The sequence below is a fragment of the Megascapheus bottae genome, chromosome 2 (genome assembly GCF_031878675.1).
Source record: "Megascapheus bottae isolate mThoBot1 chromosome 2, mThoBot2.hap1, whole genome shotgun sequence".
Lineage (NCBI taxonomy): Eukaryota > Metazoa > Chordata > Mammalia > Rodentia > Geomyidae > Megascapheus > Megascapheus bottae.
This window is the reverse complement of record NC_143510.1, coordinates 85,638,454-85,655,780: the sequence shown is the minus strand read 5'-3', so window position 1 is coordinate 85,655,780 and position 17,327 is coordinate 85,638,454. Positions and strand designations below refer to the sequence as shown.

Here is a 17,327-nt window from a genome sequence, read left to right as displayed (position 1 = left end):
TAAATGTTTCCTGTTAAGGAAATAAAAACCTAGGAAAAAACCTCAGCCCTATTGTCCATCGTTATACTTATACCTGCCCTCATGCTGGCTATTAATAGACATTATAATAATAATTAAAAAACCCAGAGAACTAAATTTCACAAGTGTAAATATCACAAAGTCTAAGCTTCTGTACCTCGTATATAAGTCACAAGTAGCAATGGTTTTATTTTCAACTACAGTCTTTCAGCAATATGAATTGGGATGTATTTTGTGAATGTTTGTAGACATAAATTCTAGATTCTGAAGATGCTAGCTAAATCCTATGTACTGTCACAGACCAAATTGGGCCATGAGAAAAAAAATCTTCAAGTCCTAGTTTTTATTTATTTACCTTAAGAATATTAAAACAAAAATTGCTTATATAGCTCCCAAATGAAGAAAGAAAACTATGATGAGTCTTAAGCAGCATGACAAAAGGAACAAAGCATCTTTCCTTATGATAAACCAAGTATCTATTAAAGAAACTAGCTGCAATGTGCATATGACCATATAAAATGATGCTTATTGGAATGAACTCCAAGAAATGGAAACAAGAGGGTTTAAAAAATTATTATATTGCTTGCAGTCCTCCTTTCCTTCCTTCCCTCCCTCCCTCCCTCCCTCTCATCCTTCCTTTCTCCCTTCCTTCCTTCTTCTGTTATGGGGATTGAACTCTGGGCCTGGGCACTGCCTCTGAGATCCTTTTGCTCAAAGCTAGTGTTCTACCACTTGAGCTACTGCTCCACTTCTAGCTTTCTGGTGGTTAATTGGAGAGTCTCACAGACTTTCCTGTCTGAACTGGCTTTGAACCACAGTCCTCAGATCTCAGCTTCCTGAGTAGCTAGGATTACAGGCATGAGCCACTGGCACCTGGCTTTCTTTCTTTTCTTTTCTTTTTCTTTTTTGATTTATTCCTTGTTGTTACTGTTTTTGTTTTTGTTTTTAAATGTCTATACCCTTTGTCTTGTATATAAGTGCATCTGATTGGAGGAAGGGAAGGGGAAATGGTGGGACAAAGGGTGCTCTAATTCAATAGTGAAACTTAATAGACACTATGTTGGAAATGAGCTTTATAACTTGGTAGAGAGGGGTAGTGGGAGAACATGAGGGAGGGGGTAACACTGTTCAAAGAGAAATGTACTCAGTACTTATGTAACTGTAACCATTCTGTAGATCATCGTCACAATAAAATTTAATTTTAAAAAGGAACAAACTAGCTGCTGCCACAGCTACAGTTGAAATAAAAATAGCCTAAAGGAAATAGCCCTGAGTTTATTTATTTAACTCAATGAGTGTAAGCTTTGGATATAATTATGAAATACTGTGGAGTGTGAAGAGTGTCAGAGGTGTCCTAGGATTCTGGCTAATTTGGGCTATGTTTGCCTCCTGTTTATTCTCCACAAAATGGCCATTTAAAGACAACCCTTTGCATCCAGCCTGAACGCCACTCGTTTTCAAAAAAGCCAAATAGCATTAAACATGTATCATTCAACTGATGGTGTACAATCCCTGTCAATCACTTATATTAGCATCATCTACAGTTAAGGGTCTCCATGCTCAGAGGTATAAACAATAGGTATAAAGGTAGACTTTAGAACCAAGCTATCAAAAAACTTAACAAAGATGGCTAGAAACACACCAAAAATCTATGTGGCCCATAGCTTCACTGAATGAGTATACTCCGAATGTGTTATTTGTAAATGTCATTTCCACTCCATTACATACATTTGTTTTGACACAAAATAGCTTCTGTAGTATTAACAGTCTCCCAAAGTCTGAATGTAAGCTCCATATAATTCTTGTAAAGGATTCCAGTAAAGGATTATAGGTTACCTTGGTGTACTAGTCAGAATCCACTTACGTGTCGGATAGTGGGACCAGGGCGAATCAAATGAAAGATAATTTCTCTGTTTCTACTAATACTAGCAACTACCATGAATCAATGTATCCTACAAGAAAAATAAAGATGGAGAACTCTGACTAGTGAAGGGTAGTCGGTTCATAGAAGGCAATTCTTTAAGTCCCTGACTTTGTAAGCTTAACTAGATTAGCCAAAAGGTTTTATAACAAGTTTCAGAGCTCTGTGGGTCACTCCCAAGAAAGTACAAGGTGTCATCTTTTCTAAAAAGTACTTTGTTCACCAACTCTTCCACATGGAACATTTGAATAATATTTTAAAGTAATCTATTAAAGTTCTCATTGTATATTTTTTCACCTTGAAGAGAGGAGGTTTAAGAGAAAGAAAAGATGTGAATCTATCTGACGGGGGAAGATGTGATACTACTTGAAAACACATATTTATATTTATAATGAGCAATGTTTAAAAGACAAAGGATTTCACAATGGTGAGAATTCTGGTGACACTAACATCTTATCCTATCCTATGAGTAGTATAAACCACATCCAAAAACTAAAGATTATGGCTGTGGAGCCAACCATAGACTCTTCTGATAATAGGGTGCTAAGACAATAACATTGCCAAACAAACCTGGTAACACATAATAGCTGAGAGACCCAGTGTTTCTGTAGTTTTCTCTTGTTATGGCAGCATTCTGGTTATGTTACAGTGTTGCTAGATGTGTGACCATTATTAAAAAAGCCATTTACTAAATAAAATCAATAATATACGGTGAGATGCAAAGATATCAAATATCCATATCCAGGAATACTTATGGGTTCTCTATCTTAGTGTACTGTGTCCTTATGTCCTAGATTTCAAGGAATGTCTAATGTAATCTCTGCCTTCATTTGGCTGTGTATGGTAGTACACACTCATGGCCTCAGTTACTGGACTAAATTGATCACTAAAGTGATCAATTGAGCCTTGGGGCCTGAAATCAGCCTAGGCAACAATATAGTAAGATCCCTGTCAAGAGAGGGAAAAGGAGGAAGTAGATGGAAAGGAAGAGGGGGAGGGAAGAAGGGAGAGACAGACACAGGCTTCTCAAGATACTGCTTTTCAAGTCTCAAATTATGAGACATAAAATATATCTGGCAAGATATCTAAACTGATATAGAATGGAAGAATCAAGCACTAACAAGAACTGAGTTAGAATAACCACTTAGAGAAAGAAATATTTCTTTTATCTTAGATTCCCTCTGGAATACTTTTTATAGAAAACACAGCCTATCAACACTGACAGTGCCATAAAGGAAGAATACACCTCACTAACTTTCAGTAACAGAGCTCAGCAAAACTGTACTTAAGAAACTTACCTATGATGAGGCCTGGAAGGGAGGGAAGGAAGGGAGGGAACAGAGGAAAGAGAAAGAATGGAAGAAGATGGTTTGTTTGGAAACAGGAGCTATATAAAATAATATAAAGAATGAATAGCTTTAATTTTAGAAGTTTATTCCCTAAGTGTACATTAGATTAAAACCCAAAATGTAGCCACACTTCATTCCTTGAGTTAAATCAATGTGTCTTGCTTCATTACTTTTTGATATGTAAGGAGTTTTATGAAAGGGATCCAGTATAATGTACACAGCTTACATTTAGATTTCTAGAAAAGATTTAAAAATCAAATAACCAACTTAAATACTTAGTCTGTGGTATACTTTACAGACTCCTAATCTATGAAAAGGAAGGCAAATGATAAGCAATAATACTTCTAAAGCAGATGATAAATATCTACAAACACCAGCTCTCTTGGTACTTGAAAGATGAAAAAGAGCGCTTTGAAAACAGCATGGAGCAGATCATTTCTTGAAGTATTAACATTCCTCAATCACCGAAGTCACCTATGGAACCAGCTATGAAACTGCCTCTAAAAACACCATTAAGCAGAAAGCATCCAAGTCCACAAGAGAAAGGAAACATTGGCAAGTGAAAGACAAAGGAAGTGAAAGGCAAATAACTAATTAGAAAGGCACAGCTGGAAAGGTGAGGTGGAAAAAAAAACGATACTGTACTTTGGTTTTGCATTTTTGTATTCTTCAGTGTCTGTGTCCTCATCTTCTGAGTACCAATTATCTCCTCTTCCTCCAGCCAAGAGGCCTCTGGCTGCCAACAGTCCTGCAGCATTCCCATAGCCAGTATATTTCAGCAGGCTATCCACTGCAAAACAGAACAAGGTTTATTTTAGACAGAAACCTTTGCAGGTTCACCATCATCTACCACTCATCTACACAGGGAAATGGAAACACAGCCAGATCATTGACAGGAGCTAAGATCTGATTTCAAATCCTAAAAAAAAAAAAATCAATTTTAGAGACAGGAAAGGACACTTTCAGACTGTACTAGTATGGCATGTAACATATAATTTTTGTAGGAGCCCAAGGGAAATGGTATAAGAAGAAAATTTAAAGATATTCTCAAAGAGGACAGCCTTGCTTTAAAAGAGAAAGTCAACAACAGTATGTAAACATGGGCTGCCCATTGAGATTAAGTTCAGGAGTTAGACGGGTTATATTTGAGTAAATGGCTCTACCACTTACTAGCTGGTAAACTGTTCTTTGATCTGTAGGAATAGAATATGAACTATTATATAGAATATATATATATAGAATATCACAAGTTAATATATGCAAGATTTCTGGCAAAGTATCTAGAACAAAGAAAACCCTCATTTTGCCCCCCTGGTAATATTAGGTAAATGGCAGAAAACAAAACAAAGGATTCTACCAATGTATAAAGTCATAGTAAAATTTGCATCTGATATGACCATTAAAATTCAGACCATTTGGGGGCTGGGAGTTTGTTCTAGTGGTAGAGTGCTTGCCTAGCACGCACAAAGACCCAGGTTTGAAGCAAGTGGTTCCGCATTTGTAGAAAAAAGCTGTGCTGTGGCTCAAGTGGTAGACCTCCAGCATAGAGAATGCCCAAGGACTGGCAAAAAAAAATAAATAAATAAAATCGGCAGGGTGCGGTGGCTCACCCCTATAATCCTAGTTACTTAGGAGGCTGAGATCTGAGGATCAAGGTTCAAAGCCAGCCCAGGCACTAAAGAACATGAGACTCTTACCTCCAATTAATCACCAGAAAACAGGAAGTGGGGCTGTGGCTCAAGGGTAGGATGGCAGCCTTGAGTTGAAGTACTCCGGGACAACACTGAGGTCCAGAGTTCAAGCCCCATGACCCACAAAAAACAAAAATGAAAATTCAGACTATTTCCCTCAAAAGGCCAAATAAAGCTGGAGAAAAATGAGTGAAGAGCACTAGAATGACTGGAGCTTTGCCCTGGTGGTTCCTACCTGTAATCCTAGTTCCTCAGAAGGCTGAGATCTGAGCACCAAGGTTTGAAGCCAGCCTGGGCAGCTAAGCCCATGACACTTTTATCTCCAATTAGGCATAAATGCAAAAACTAGATGTGTGGCTCAAGTGATAAGAGTGCTGGCTGTCAATGAAAAAGTAGAGTAAGAGTGGGAGGCCTTCAGTTCAAGCCCCAGTATCAGCACACACACAAAACACCATGAAGAATATGGATATGGTGAATAATTTAGGACAGAGCTGACCATTAAAGAAGAAATGAAGGGACAAATAAAGGGAAGTCTTTTTATATATCTTTCAAAAAATATAGCAAATTAATGAAATTTGTACAAAAGGATATAGATTAATAAGGCAAGTTGATTATCAACTTTTGCTTAGTGTCACCTGTTCCCTCCTCTCTCATTCCCTCCTTCCCATCTCTGCCCATAAGTTGTTTGGTATCCTTCTATCAATATCCAGTGCAGCTGATGGGCTCCGCTACTGTACTTTTTCTCCCACTTTTCACTGATTGTGTGCCCTCCCCGCCCCTTCCCTCAGATGTGCATATGTATATACCATATGTGAGGTAAGGAATACAGAATCATTGAAAAATGACAGGACACTTTTAGAAGGTCCTTTGTCCCCTTATCTTGGGGGTTCTTTTTAGTATGTATATTATTTTATATACATATAAAGAGGTGCTTGGGTATTTCAATTTGGTGCTTTTCTCCAAAGACTATCTCCTCTTTTGGTCTTATTGTGTATGGGTCCTGTTTACCTTGTCATATCTTGTTGCATTTTAAATCTAACATCCTCATATTAGGGAGAACGTGCTCTGTTTGTCTGAGGTTAACTCAACATGATTTGTCCTAGTTCCATCCATTTCTCTGAGAATGCTATTATTTTATCTCCTTTCTAATGGCTGTATAATTCTATTGTATATAAGTACCAATTTTTTTTTGTCTGTTCATCTGAAGTAGGGCATCTGGGTTGTTTCCATATCTTGGCTATTGTGAACAGTGCAGCAATGAATATGGACATGCAGGTGTCCTTGCTGTAGCCTGGTTCATGATGCTCAGGGTAGATGCCTAGGAGTGGTTTTGCTGGGTTGTAGCATTTGTTGTCTGAAATCAGAATACTGGCCATTCTGACTGCAGTAAAGTGGTATCTCAGGATTGTTTTTATTTGCATTTCTTTTATGGCCAGGGATGATGAAAATTCCTCATGTGTTTCTTTGCTATTTTTACCTCTTCTTCTAAGGAGTATCTTTTTAGCTCCCTTGCTCATTTAGTGACTGGTTTATTAGATTTGGGAGGGATTCGTTTCTTGAGCTGCCTGTATATATTGGATATTAGGCCTCTGTCTAATGTATTGCTAGTAAATATCTTTTTCCAATTAGTTGGCTATCTTTCTAGTGCAGTAACCATGTCTAGCTGTGCAGAAACTTTTTATTATAATGTAGTCTAATTTGTTAAGTCTCTCTCCAATCTGTTGTGCCCCTGGGACTCTATCTATTCAGGAAGTTCTTGTCTGTGCTTTAAGTCCTAATGTCTCGCCTACTCTGTCTTACAGTACTTTCAGAATTTCAGGTCTGATGTTGAAGTCTTTAATCCATTTTGAGCTGATGTTAGTGCATGGTGACATGCAGGGATCCATTTTTAGTTTTCTGCATGTGGCTGCTCAAAAACTAATCATGTTTTAACCTTAAAGCCTATTGGCAACTCAACAGGTTTTAAAAACTATTGGTGATCAGTTGGGTAAATATGTATTAATGGGTACTGGAAAATAAGTCAGAATTTAATGAGGAATCACATAATATGAAAGAGCTCAGAATAAATCTGATATGCTTCCTCTTGCTATGAGTGGCTTCTGTAAGACACAGTGATTTAGATAATTAATGAATCCTTAATGAGTTATCAGTGGAATGGATGAGTGATGAATAATGTATAGTCTTTTTTGGGGGGTGGGTAGGGGAGATATTGTGCTTTCTAAGCACAATGTGAGCCAGACCCCCAGACTTTCTTGCTTTAGTTTATTTTCATGTAGGATCTCATATGCTTTGGCCTCAAACCTCCATCCTCCTCTTTTCCCAGGTAGCTAGGATTATAGGCAATGTAGTGCTATACTCAGCCCCTATGTAGTCTTAGCATTTATGGAGGACAGACATGATCTTAATTACATAGTCAGACTCAAAGCCTCTGAGAACAAACAATCATAGATCATCTCATCACAATTATTATTGATAAGGTTTATGGTATCATTTTTGTATATGTATGATTGGGAACAAAATCCAGTAGTTTAAAAAAAAACAAATAAGGCTATTTAATGGTTCCACAAGAGTAATACTAAAATGATTCAAGTATAAATTGAGACAATATGGATAAATGGCTTCAACTAATATACTTAGAAACAAGGCAACAACTTAACATGACACAACATAGCTCAAGATAAAGAACACAAAGGATATGAAAAGCAAAAACAGGTGCAACACAAAAGTAAATGCAATAGTAAATAGTTGTTTTTTGTATAGGACATCCCTCTGGAAGCTAGCTAGTGGTACAATTCTGTAGCATTTATGTGAAAACAGTATTTACTGCTCTTTTACTGAACAAATGTGTCACATGACAGGAAGTGAGTGTATGTTACAAAGATGATTTAAGACATACTTTGCCTTCAAAATGGATAAGGTTCCAGCCAACAGTTCTAAAGTAAAATGAATTTTAGTCAAGAGGAGAAAATACCTGAAAATGAACATTAGAAAAGGAGATAAGTGCATTACAAAATTCTCAGTGAGAAATACTAATGGGTCTATTTTAATTGCTTTCCATTACTGGAGCTTGAACTCGGGGTCTCATGTTTTTGCTCTGCTTTTATCTCTCATTCTGCTTTTCTGCTCATAGTTGTAACTACTGCAGCCATGCCTTCAATTCCAGCTTTTGGGTGGTTAACTGGAGATAAGTCTTTCGGATGTGTGTGTACAAAGCTGGCTTTGAATTTTGAGTCTCAGAACTCAGCTTAGTGAAGTAGCTAGAATTATAGGCCTGAGGTAGTTTTTAGTTAGTTTTTAGTCTGTTTTAAAATGTGCCATAGATTAAACACGTCATTTGAAATACGATGTAAAAATCAATGTTAATAAATTCTGTAATAAAAAAATGTGCCATAGAAACTGGGCATGGTGGCTCATGACTATAATCCTAGCTACTCAAGATGTTGAGATCTGAGGATCACAGCATGAGCCAGCTTGGGCAGGAAATTCTATCAGAATCTTATCTCTAATTAACCCCCCAAAAGCTAGAAGTGGGGCAGTAGCTCAAGTGGTAGAGCATTAGCCTTAAGCAAAAGAATCTCAGAGACAGAGCCCAGGCCCTGAGTTCAAATCCCAGGACTGGCACAATAAAATTAAATAGGCCATCTACCATCCTATTTGCTAATGGGAAAGGAGAAGAGGAAAACTGACTGAACTGGATGTTAAGATTAGCTGCTGAGGCAAAGAAAATATTTTTTGGTGGTCACACACACAGAGGCCGTCTGTCATAGTATTCATCCATGAGTTACGTGAAAATGCTGCGGAAATGAAACAGTTCAGCAGGCTTTCATATTACTAGGGGTACTCGAGAGCACTATGAACAGCAGAAAGCAACCCGAAACACTACACTGATAGTCAGGGTATTAAAAATGAGGGTGAGGGGGCCGGGAGTTGGCCTAGTGGTAGAGTGCTTGCCTAGCATGCACGAAGACCCGGGTTCGATTCCTCAGTATCACATACATAGAAAAAAGCTGGAAGTGGTGCTGTGGCTCAAGTAGTAGAGCTCCAGCCTTGAGAAATCCCAAGGACAGGGCTCAGGCCCTGAGCTCAAGCCCAGGACTGGCAAAAAAAAAAAAAAAATGAGGGTGATACTAACACTTTATCATAAAAGCAAAGCATTTCTGCTCTTTTACCAAAAAGAAAGAATGGCTGAACTAGATTCAACCTAGAATCATTTCTCCATTTTCCATAGAAATCTTTCCTTCTAGTCAGTTTTGCTTTTGCAATTTTTTTAGAAATTCAAATTAGCAGTTTCCACTAATTACTAGGGTCCTCACTCTAGTCTTATATCTTTCCATTCCTTATTCTATACACTGTTAAAATGTCTTTGTAAAAAAACAATAACAACAAACTGTTGAAGTGTTGGTGTTCACTTATCATCCTTACATCTGCTTCACTTGACTTACTTTTAATATGGCCAGCCTTCTGGAGTCTATGATTCTTTTTTTTGGTAAGTAGTGGGCTTGGACTCTGGGCCTGAGGGCTTCAGCTCAAGGCTACAGCTCTACCCTTTGAGCCACAGTGCCACTTCTCAGTTTTCTGGTGGTTAATTGGAGATAAAAGAGTCTCAGGGACTTTAGTGCTTGGACTGGCTTTGAACCGTGATCCTCAGATCTCAGCCTCCTGAATAGCTAGGATTACAGGCCTGAGAGAGCATACCCAGCTGAGTCTATGACTCTTTCATAAGAAAGTAAGCAACATAAAGCCAGAGACTTTATCGTGTATACTTCTGTAATTCTAAGGTATAGCTCAAAAAAATATTTTGAGTGAATGACGGCTGACTCTGAAAAAGTTTTAAATTCAATTGGAAGGAAAATCAGATGATTATATATGGAATTGTTAAATCCAAGTAAAAAAGTATTACTGCACTAATCAAGGTAGGCACTGAGCTCTAGACCATAACTATGAAACTTCACAAATGTAAGGTTGAAGAAGGGAACAGATGCCAACCATTTCAAATTTAAGAAAATTAGTGGAATTCATTTACAAATGCATATACTGTGTCTGCTAATAAGTTGTGACACTCATTAAATCATCAGTGATATAATTATATTTACCAGCATATATTTACATATGTATTTTGCTACACATTCAGCTACATAATTTACATACAAAGAAAGGAAACAAATATCAGATTTGCCTTATTGAATTTTTTTTTAAAAGTATATATGAGGCTGGAGTTTGGCCTAGTGGTAGAGTGCTTGCCTAGCATGCACCAAGACCCGGGTTTGATTCCTTGGTACCACATACATAGAAAAAAATCAGAAATGGTGCTGTGGCTCAGGTAACAGAGTGCTAGCCTTGAAGAAAAAGCCCAAGGACAGTGCTCAGGCCCTGAGTTTAAGCCCCAGGACTGGAAAAAAAAAAAGGTAAAAAAAAAAGTATATATGAGATGGGATATTCACTGTAAAAAAAGAAAAAATATATACGTGTGTGTGTGTGTATTTTTTGAGGTACTAGGGTTTGACCCAGGGCCTTGCACTTGCTTAGCTTGATGGTTTGAGTAGCTACAATTATAGGCATAAACCGCCAGTACCAGGACATTTTTATGCATCATGACAAACCTTTTAAAATGAAGATACATGTATGTGTGGTATAGATTTATATAGATACATACACAAACCACAAATTTTTAAAACAGCTTATTTTCCATCTAGGCCATACAGATTCAATGAAACCAATATTTGCTGACAATACGACATTAAGATGACCATTAAGTGACTGGGAGTTTGGCCTAGTGGTAGAGTGCTCGCCTAGCATGCACAAAGACCCGGGTTCGATTCCTCGGTACTCCACATACATAGCAAAAAGCTGGAAGTGGTGCTGAGGCTCAAGTGGTAGAGTGCTAGCCTTGAGAAAGTCCAAGGACAGTGCTCAAGCCCTGAGCCTAAGCCCAGGACTGGCAAAAAAAAAAAAAAAAGATGACCATTAATTACAAGATGCTAAATCAAAGTTGTGGAAGAAGTGAACTGTTCAAATGGGCAAATAACAACCTCAGAGGGTCTTTATGAGAATTAAAAGAGTTATGTCAGACATTGATACTTATCATAAGAGCTATGTATGTCATCACTGTGATAATGATCAAATTTTATTATTCTTTTTTTCTTTTTTTATTGCAATGTATAGAGAGGTTACAGTTATATTCACCAGATAGAGGGTGTATTACTTCTCACACATTGATACCCCTTTTCATGTTTTTGTCCCCATTTTCCTCCCTTGTTGTTCTTAAGAGGAAATTAAATGGTTGGATCAATGCCAGTAATGATGTTTGAGAAAATAGTTAAGATTTTGAGAGGAGTAAACTTTTCAATTTCCAAGCTACCTCAGAAAACCTGAGCACTTCAAAAAGTGTAATAAGAAATCTGGCTGGATGAAATTTTATAGTAGGGTATTTATAAACAACAAGGAGAAATTGATGGGGATATCAGGAAAAAGCTGCTCGTTTGGAGAATTAGCCTTTTATAGAACAAATAATTTATATAATTTCAGGAGTACTTTAAATTGTTGGATCTACAATCACTTTATATGTACTTATAAGATTGGTCGTTATTATATTGTAGTAACTACTTTAAATTTCTCTCTTTAATTTCTTTCTTTCTTTTTTTTGGCCAATCATGGGGCTTGAGCTCAGGGCCTGGGCACTGTCCTTGGACATTTTTGGTCATGGCTAGCACTCTACCACTCAAGCCACACCTCCACTTCTGGCTTTTTCTGAGTATGTGGTACTAAGGAATTGAACCCAGGGCTTTGTGCATGCTAGGTGAGCACTCTACCACTAGGCTACGTTCCTGGCTCCTCTTAAATTTCTTGAAAGACTGTTATCAAATATATTTTTATTTATATTTAGTGTATTATGCAGCTCAAATTCAATGAATACTAGTTTAAAAACTTGGTAAAGAAACTAAATTGCAGCCAGTTGCTGGTGGCTCACACCTGTAATCCTAGCTACTCAGGAGGCTGAGATCTGAGGATTGCCATTCAAAGCCAGCCTGGACATGTAAGTCTGTGAGATTCTTATCTCCAATAAACAACCGGAAAACTGGAAGTGGTACTGTGACTCAAGTGGTAGAGTGAATAGCCTTGAGCACAAGAGTTCAGGGACAATGCCCAAGTCCAGAGTTCAAGCCCCATGATTGATAAAATAAAAAAGAAAAAATTAAATAAGAAACTAAACTTTAATGAATTATAACTTCAAAAGGAATTATAGTAACTGACCCAGGTATGTGTCTGGTTATCAAAACAGTAGTATCAGAATTATTAGGAAGATTTTTCATAATGGCTCAAGGTCTTGTTCCATCAATATTACAAATGTGGGTAAGAGCATAGGAGGTAAAGTTTACACGCATGTGTATTTGGTAATTTACCTATCTCTGAATGTTTTAATACATTCAGAAACATATAAAATGCATTTATTTATGTACTGATTTAGCAGTACTAGGGATTGAAGTACTAGTGCCTAGTAAATATTTGTGCTTAGTAGGCAAGTGTTTACTTGAGTCACATACTCACCCCTTTTTGCTTCAGTTATTTTTCAGACATAGTCTCACTCTGCATACTGGGAGATGGAATTACAGATGTGAGCCACCATACCTGGCTCAAAAAACATTTTAAAATTCCTGTTTTTAAGTTGGGCGCAATGACTCACACTTGTAATCCTAGCTATCAAGAAGCTGAAATTGAGAGGACTGAGGTTTAAAATTAACCCTCAGCAAAAAGTTCATGCTATTCCACATTGACCAATAAAAAGTGGGGCATGATGGTGTGCAAATTGCCATTGAGTCAGGGTAGGAAAAGGTGTGAAATCCTATTGAAAAAGTAGCAAAAGTAAAAAAGGGTTGAAGGTATAGTTCAAGTAGTACAACATGAGTCTAGGAATTGCAAAGCTCTGCAAACCCCAGCACTGTCATAAACCACAGTAAGTTAAAAATAACCATTGCTTCGAAGAGTGAAATGATGATCACTATCAACTGGAATTGTCTCAAATTGTGTCCAAAACATTAAAAAATCAGACAGTAAAGAGAGTTTAACCTACCTCTTTCTTTGCAAAGGACAAAAAGGAATTCAGCAGCAATTTGCTTGACTCCAAGGTCAACATGTGTCATGAGGCGCACCAGCTTATTTCTCACAGTTGAGCCAACTTCAGGTCGATTTGTCACATCTCTCAAAGGTGGTAAAACCTGATGGTACAAATGAGAAAAACAACATCAACAAAGGAAACTAGAGTGAGGATGGTACCACAAGTCATCAGACTTACAAAATGTACTGGGCTAAGTTTAGTAAAACTGAGAAAAATTAAAAATACAGGTTAGTACCAAAATAAAATTAAATAAACAGAAACAAACAGTAATTTCATGGCAGTATTGAGGTTTCATTAGACCAGAAACCGCACCTATATGTGTCACCAAACTCTCCTTAACAGGATTTCTGAATTTTCACTCAACACCTGAAAGACCTCTTCTTGATCACATCAAAATTCATTCTAACATTTGTGTGTGTTCTCTTTTCTCCCACAGTTGCCCTTAATACTCAGTCTGAAAGCATTTAGTTTTTTATTTAAAAAATTGTGTTTATGCTTTCAAGCTGTTTACTGTTGGGGTTTTTAGTTCTTTGTCCCTCCTGACCAGCAAGAGGGATAGAGAGAACACGCCCGACCAAGACGAGAAAGGAAAGGGCCGGCTGGCCGCCCGCACGCAGCCTGCCCGCATCCAGCCTGCCCTCGCCAGAGGGTGGACAATCAAACCTTCCAGGGAGACTTGTCAAGGCAAGAACTTGTTTATTCCAGAAGTACATTTGGCTAATATAGGATGCAGGAGCCAATCAGTACAAAGGTGGGCAGGGCCAGGGGAGGATGCAACCACAGCCACGCCTTCCAAACTGGCGGCAGGCACCATCTCAGCCAAGTGCGGTCCCAAGCCATTTCCCTGGTGTGAAGTGCCCCACAGTTTACTTTCATGATAAAAATCTCTATTATGGTTTGAGAATCCCTAAAAATCTGAAATAATACAGAATCTAGAAGTTCCTTTTCTGGTTTTTTTTTGGGGGGGGTGGATGGGGAGTGGGTGGAATGGGACTTTAAAATCATTTATTAAAAATTAAAGGATAGTAGCCAGGTGTGGTGGCTCACACCTGTAATCCTAGCTACTCAGGATGCCGAGATATGAGGACTGCAGTTCAAAGTCAGCCCGGGCACTAAAGTACATGAGACTCATATCTCCAATTATCCACTAGAAAACCGGAAGTGGCACTGTGGCTCAGGGGTAGGGCAGTAACCTTGAGCTGAAGAGCTCAGGGATAGCGACTAGGCCTAGAGCTCAAGCCCCACAACCAAAACAAAACAAAACAAAAAAAATTAAAAGGTGGAGTTTATCTAAGTACAAGTACCTGCTGATCAAATAAGTTGATTTGATATTAGGCATTTTATTTTCTTTTGGGGGGGGTGGGTCATAGGGCTTTAACTCTGGCCTGGGTGCTGTCCCTGGGCTCTTTAGGTCAAGCCCTGCCCTTGGGCCTGGTGTTGTCCCTAACCTCTTCAGCTCATGGCTACCACCCTACCCTTAGGCCATAGCCCCATAGCCCCACTTCCTGTTTTTTCCAGTGATTAACTGGAGGTAAGAGTCTTTCGGCTTTGATTTCTCTGTATTGCCCGGGCTGGCTTTGAACCACAATCCTCAGATCTCAGCCTCCTGAGTAGTTAGGATTACAGGCGTGAGCCACTGCACCGGGCAGATATTAGGCATTTTCTGACCTTTATGTTTCAGACAGGGCCAGTAAGAAAGTAAATATATTTATGAAGGAAAGTCTCTTTACTTTTAGAAAGCATTAAAGTAAATTTTTAGACGGGCAGGATAGTTCTTATATAGGCACTATGTTTTTCAAAGCAGACATGATGTCCCAAATGGAAAATTCCATATATAAACTTATATTATGTGACAGATGGCAGTCAAATGAAGATATACTAAAAATATTGTATAAAATTACCTTCAGGCTATGTTTACAAGATTTATATAATATACGGTGAATTTTGTGTTTTGACTTGCACCCTATTGCCAAGATATCTTATTACATATCTATGCAAATACAAAATTTGAAGATTTTAAATATGAAACACTCCAAAGTGTTTTTTGAATAAGAGATATTTAACCTGCAAATAATAAGTATGTTGTATGTGCTAACTGCTGTGATACATTATCTACAGTGCTCACAGTAACTCTGTAACAAGGTAATAATATGACATATCTATCTTAATCTTAAAGTGTGAATTTTATTTTATTTTTTTATTTTTTATTTTTTTTGCCAGTCCTGGGCTTGAGCTCAGGGCCTGAGCACTGTCCTTGGACTTTCTCAAGGCTAGAACTCTACCACTTGAGCCTCAGCACCACTTCTGGCTTTTTCTATATATATGTGGTACCAAGGAATCGAACCCGGGTCTTTGTGCATGCTAGGCAAGCACTTTAACCACTAGGCCAAACTCCCCGCCCCAAAGTGTGAATTTTAATGTAACTTGTTTAGTTTGTTCCTTTGCTCACTCACTTGCCCATTCATATGCCAATATTCCCTCTGGTTTCCTGTCATTTGACTAGTTGCTTTGTCTCAGTTACTTTTGCTAATTCTCTTTCTGTCTTATAAATGTTGGAATACTCAAGGACAGAATTCTTTAGTAACTTCCCCCTTTCCCTGGCAATGATGCAATTATATATTATTGTTAAGTAGCTGCACAAGGGGTCAATTTAACATAGTTTATAAATACAATGCAACTTAATCAGTGAATTTCTTTCTATTATGTCTATTCCTATTATTGGTGGTCTCATTCAGTTTTATGGCTTTAGACAGTGTTTGCATCCTGCACTTCCAAATTACATTTCCTACTGATTTCTTCCCTGATATTGAGAGCATTTAAAAAAAAATAGCAATCACTGAACTGAAATGTATTATAGTGTTACAAGTTACTATGGAAAATAATAAATTAAGATAACAGAAATAACAAAAATGGCTTGCTTCCATTTTAATTATATCTATGGGTGAGTGTACATAGACTATTCAACATAATACAATATTCAATATGCTGCCATCTCACTTACAGGTTGATTACAGGATAAATGAAAATGTCATGAAATCATCTCTCCAAACTTCACATAAATGCTTTTCAAGACTATGCTTGCCAAATAAATATCCATGGATCTGCCAAGTTTGATTCAGCCTTGGTAGTGATTTTGTGTTTCCTTTTTAAAAAATCTTCTTGGCAAATTTTTATGCACACAATCCAGTGCATTCTATAGGTGCAATGCTATACAGGTCTCTAGACTGTAATCATTTTACATAATGGAGTTTTATTCCAATTGGATAGCAACTCTCCATCTTCTCCCCAACTCCATAAGCAATATTCTACTCTGCTTCTAACTTCTAGACTTTAAAGTTTCTCACACATGGCAGGTTCTGTATGGGACTCTTCCCAACAAACCTGCTCCTCCTACAGTTTTTCATTTCTTTAAATATTAAGTACAAGAATCTTAGAAATACCCTTGACTATTTTTGCCCCACGTTCATTCATCAGCACATTACATTAGTTGCACTTGAGAAATACACCCATGATCCACCCACTTCTTACTAGCTCCTTCAGTATTACCAAGTCCCACTAGAATTTCTACTATCCTGTTTATGATAGTTACCTAGTCCTCCACGGAGTTCTGTAAACTTTCCTATCTTATGTTGGTTGCATTTGCTGTTCCTGTGCCCAGAAACTCTCTTTCTAAAACTATAATATATATGATTCTTTTTCCTACTTCCTTCGGTCTGTTTAAATGTCACTTATAGAAAGTATTTTCTGATTGCCCCTTCTTTAACCTTTCGTATCCTTTTTCTCCCCCTCCCCCCAACTCTGACCACCACTTGATTTACTATATACTTTTTTTCACAGAAATTTCACTGGTGCAGATATGTACTTTTTTGCTTACTGTTCTCTTCCCAGTGCCCAGCATATATATTTGTTGACTTGAGGGTAAACAAATCAAATATTTTTATTAAATATTTTGTTAGTATGTTTTCTATTACCATAAGGAAATTCTTGAAACTGATAAACTTTATGAGGAAAAGAAGTTTAATTTTATAGTCCTGGAGGTCCAAAGCCCAAGAGCAGATGGCTTTCCTCCCCACCCCTATGGTTCAACTTTTGTTGTGTGCCCAAGGAGAATGGTATAATATAGCAGAGGGGTGTGTTGGAGGTCAATCACGTCGTGAAACAGACAGTCAATGATTTAAAGACTGGGTTTATAGCCAGGTACCAGTGGCTCACGTCTATAATCCTAGCTATTCAGG

The 17,327-nt window shown here is 37.8% G+C and overlaps 1 protein-coding gene across 4 annotated transcripts in view; it reads right to left on the bottom strand.

Moving 5' to 3' along the window:
* Positions 1-17,327, bottom strand: part of Ric8b (RIC8 guanine nucleotide exchange factor B) — a 104,961-nt gene that overhangs the window by 25,102 nt on the left and 62,532 nt on the right. For all 4 annotated transcript variants that reach the window (XR_016534620.1, XR_016534621.1, XM_090328568.1 and 1 more), the window contains exons 7-8: positions 13,048-13,192; positions 3,934-4,078 (exon numbers count right to left, since the gene is read on the bottom strand). Coding sequence is in view for 2 of the 4 variants with exons in the window: in XM_090328568.1 (XP_090184694.1) it covers positions 3,934-4,078; positions 13,048-13,192 (290 nt within the window). In the remaining 2 variants the exon portion in view is untranslated. The remainder of the gene's footprint in view (positions 1-3,933; positions 4,079-13,047; positions 13,193-17,327) is intronic.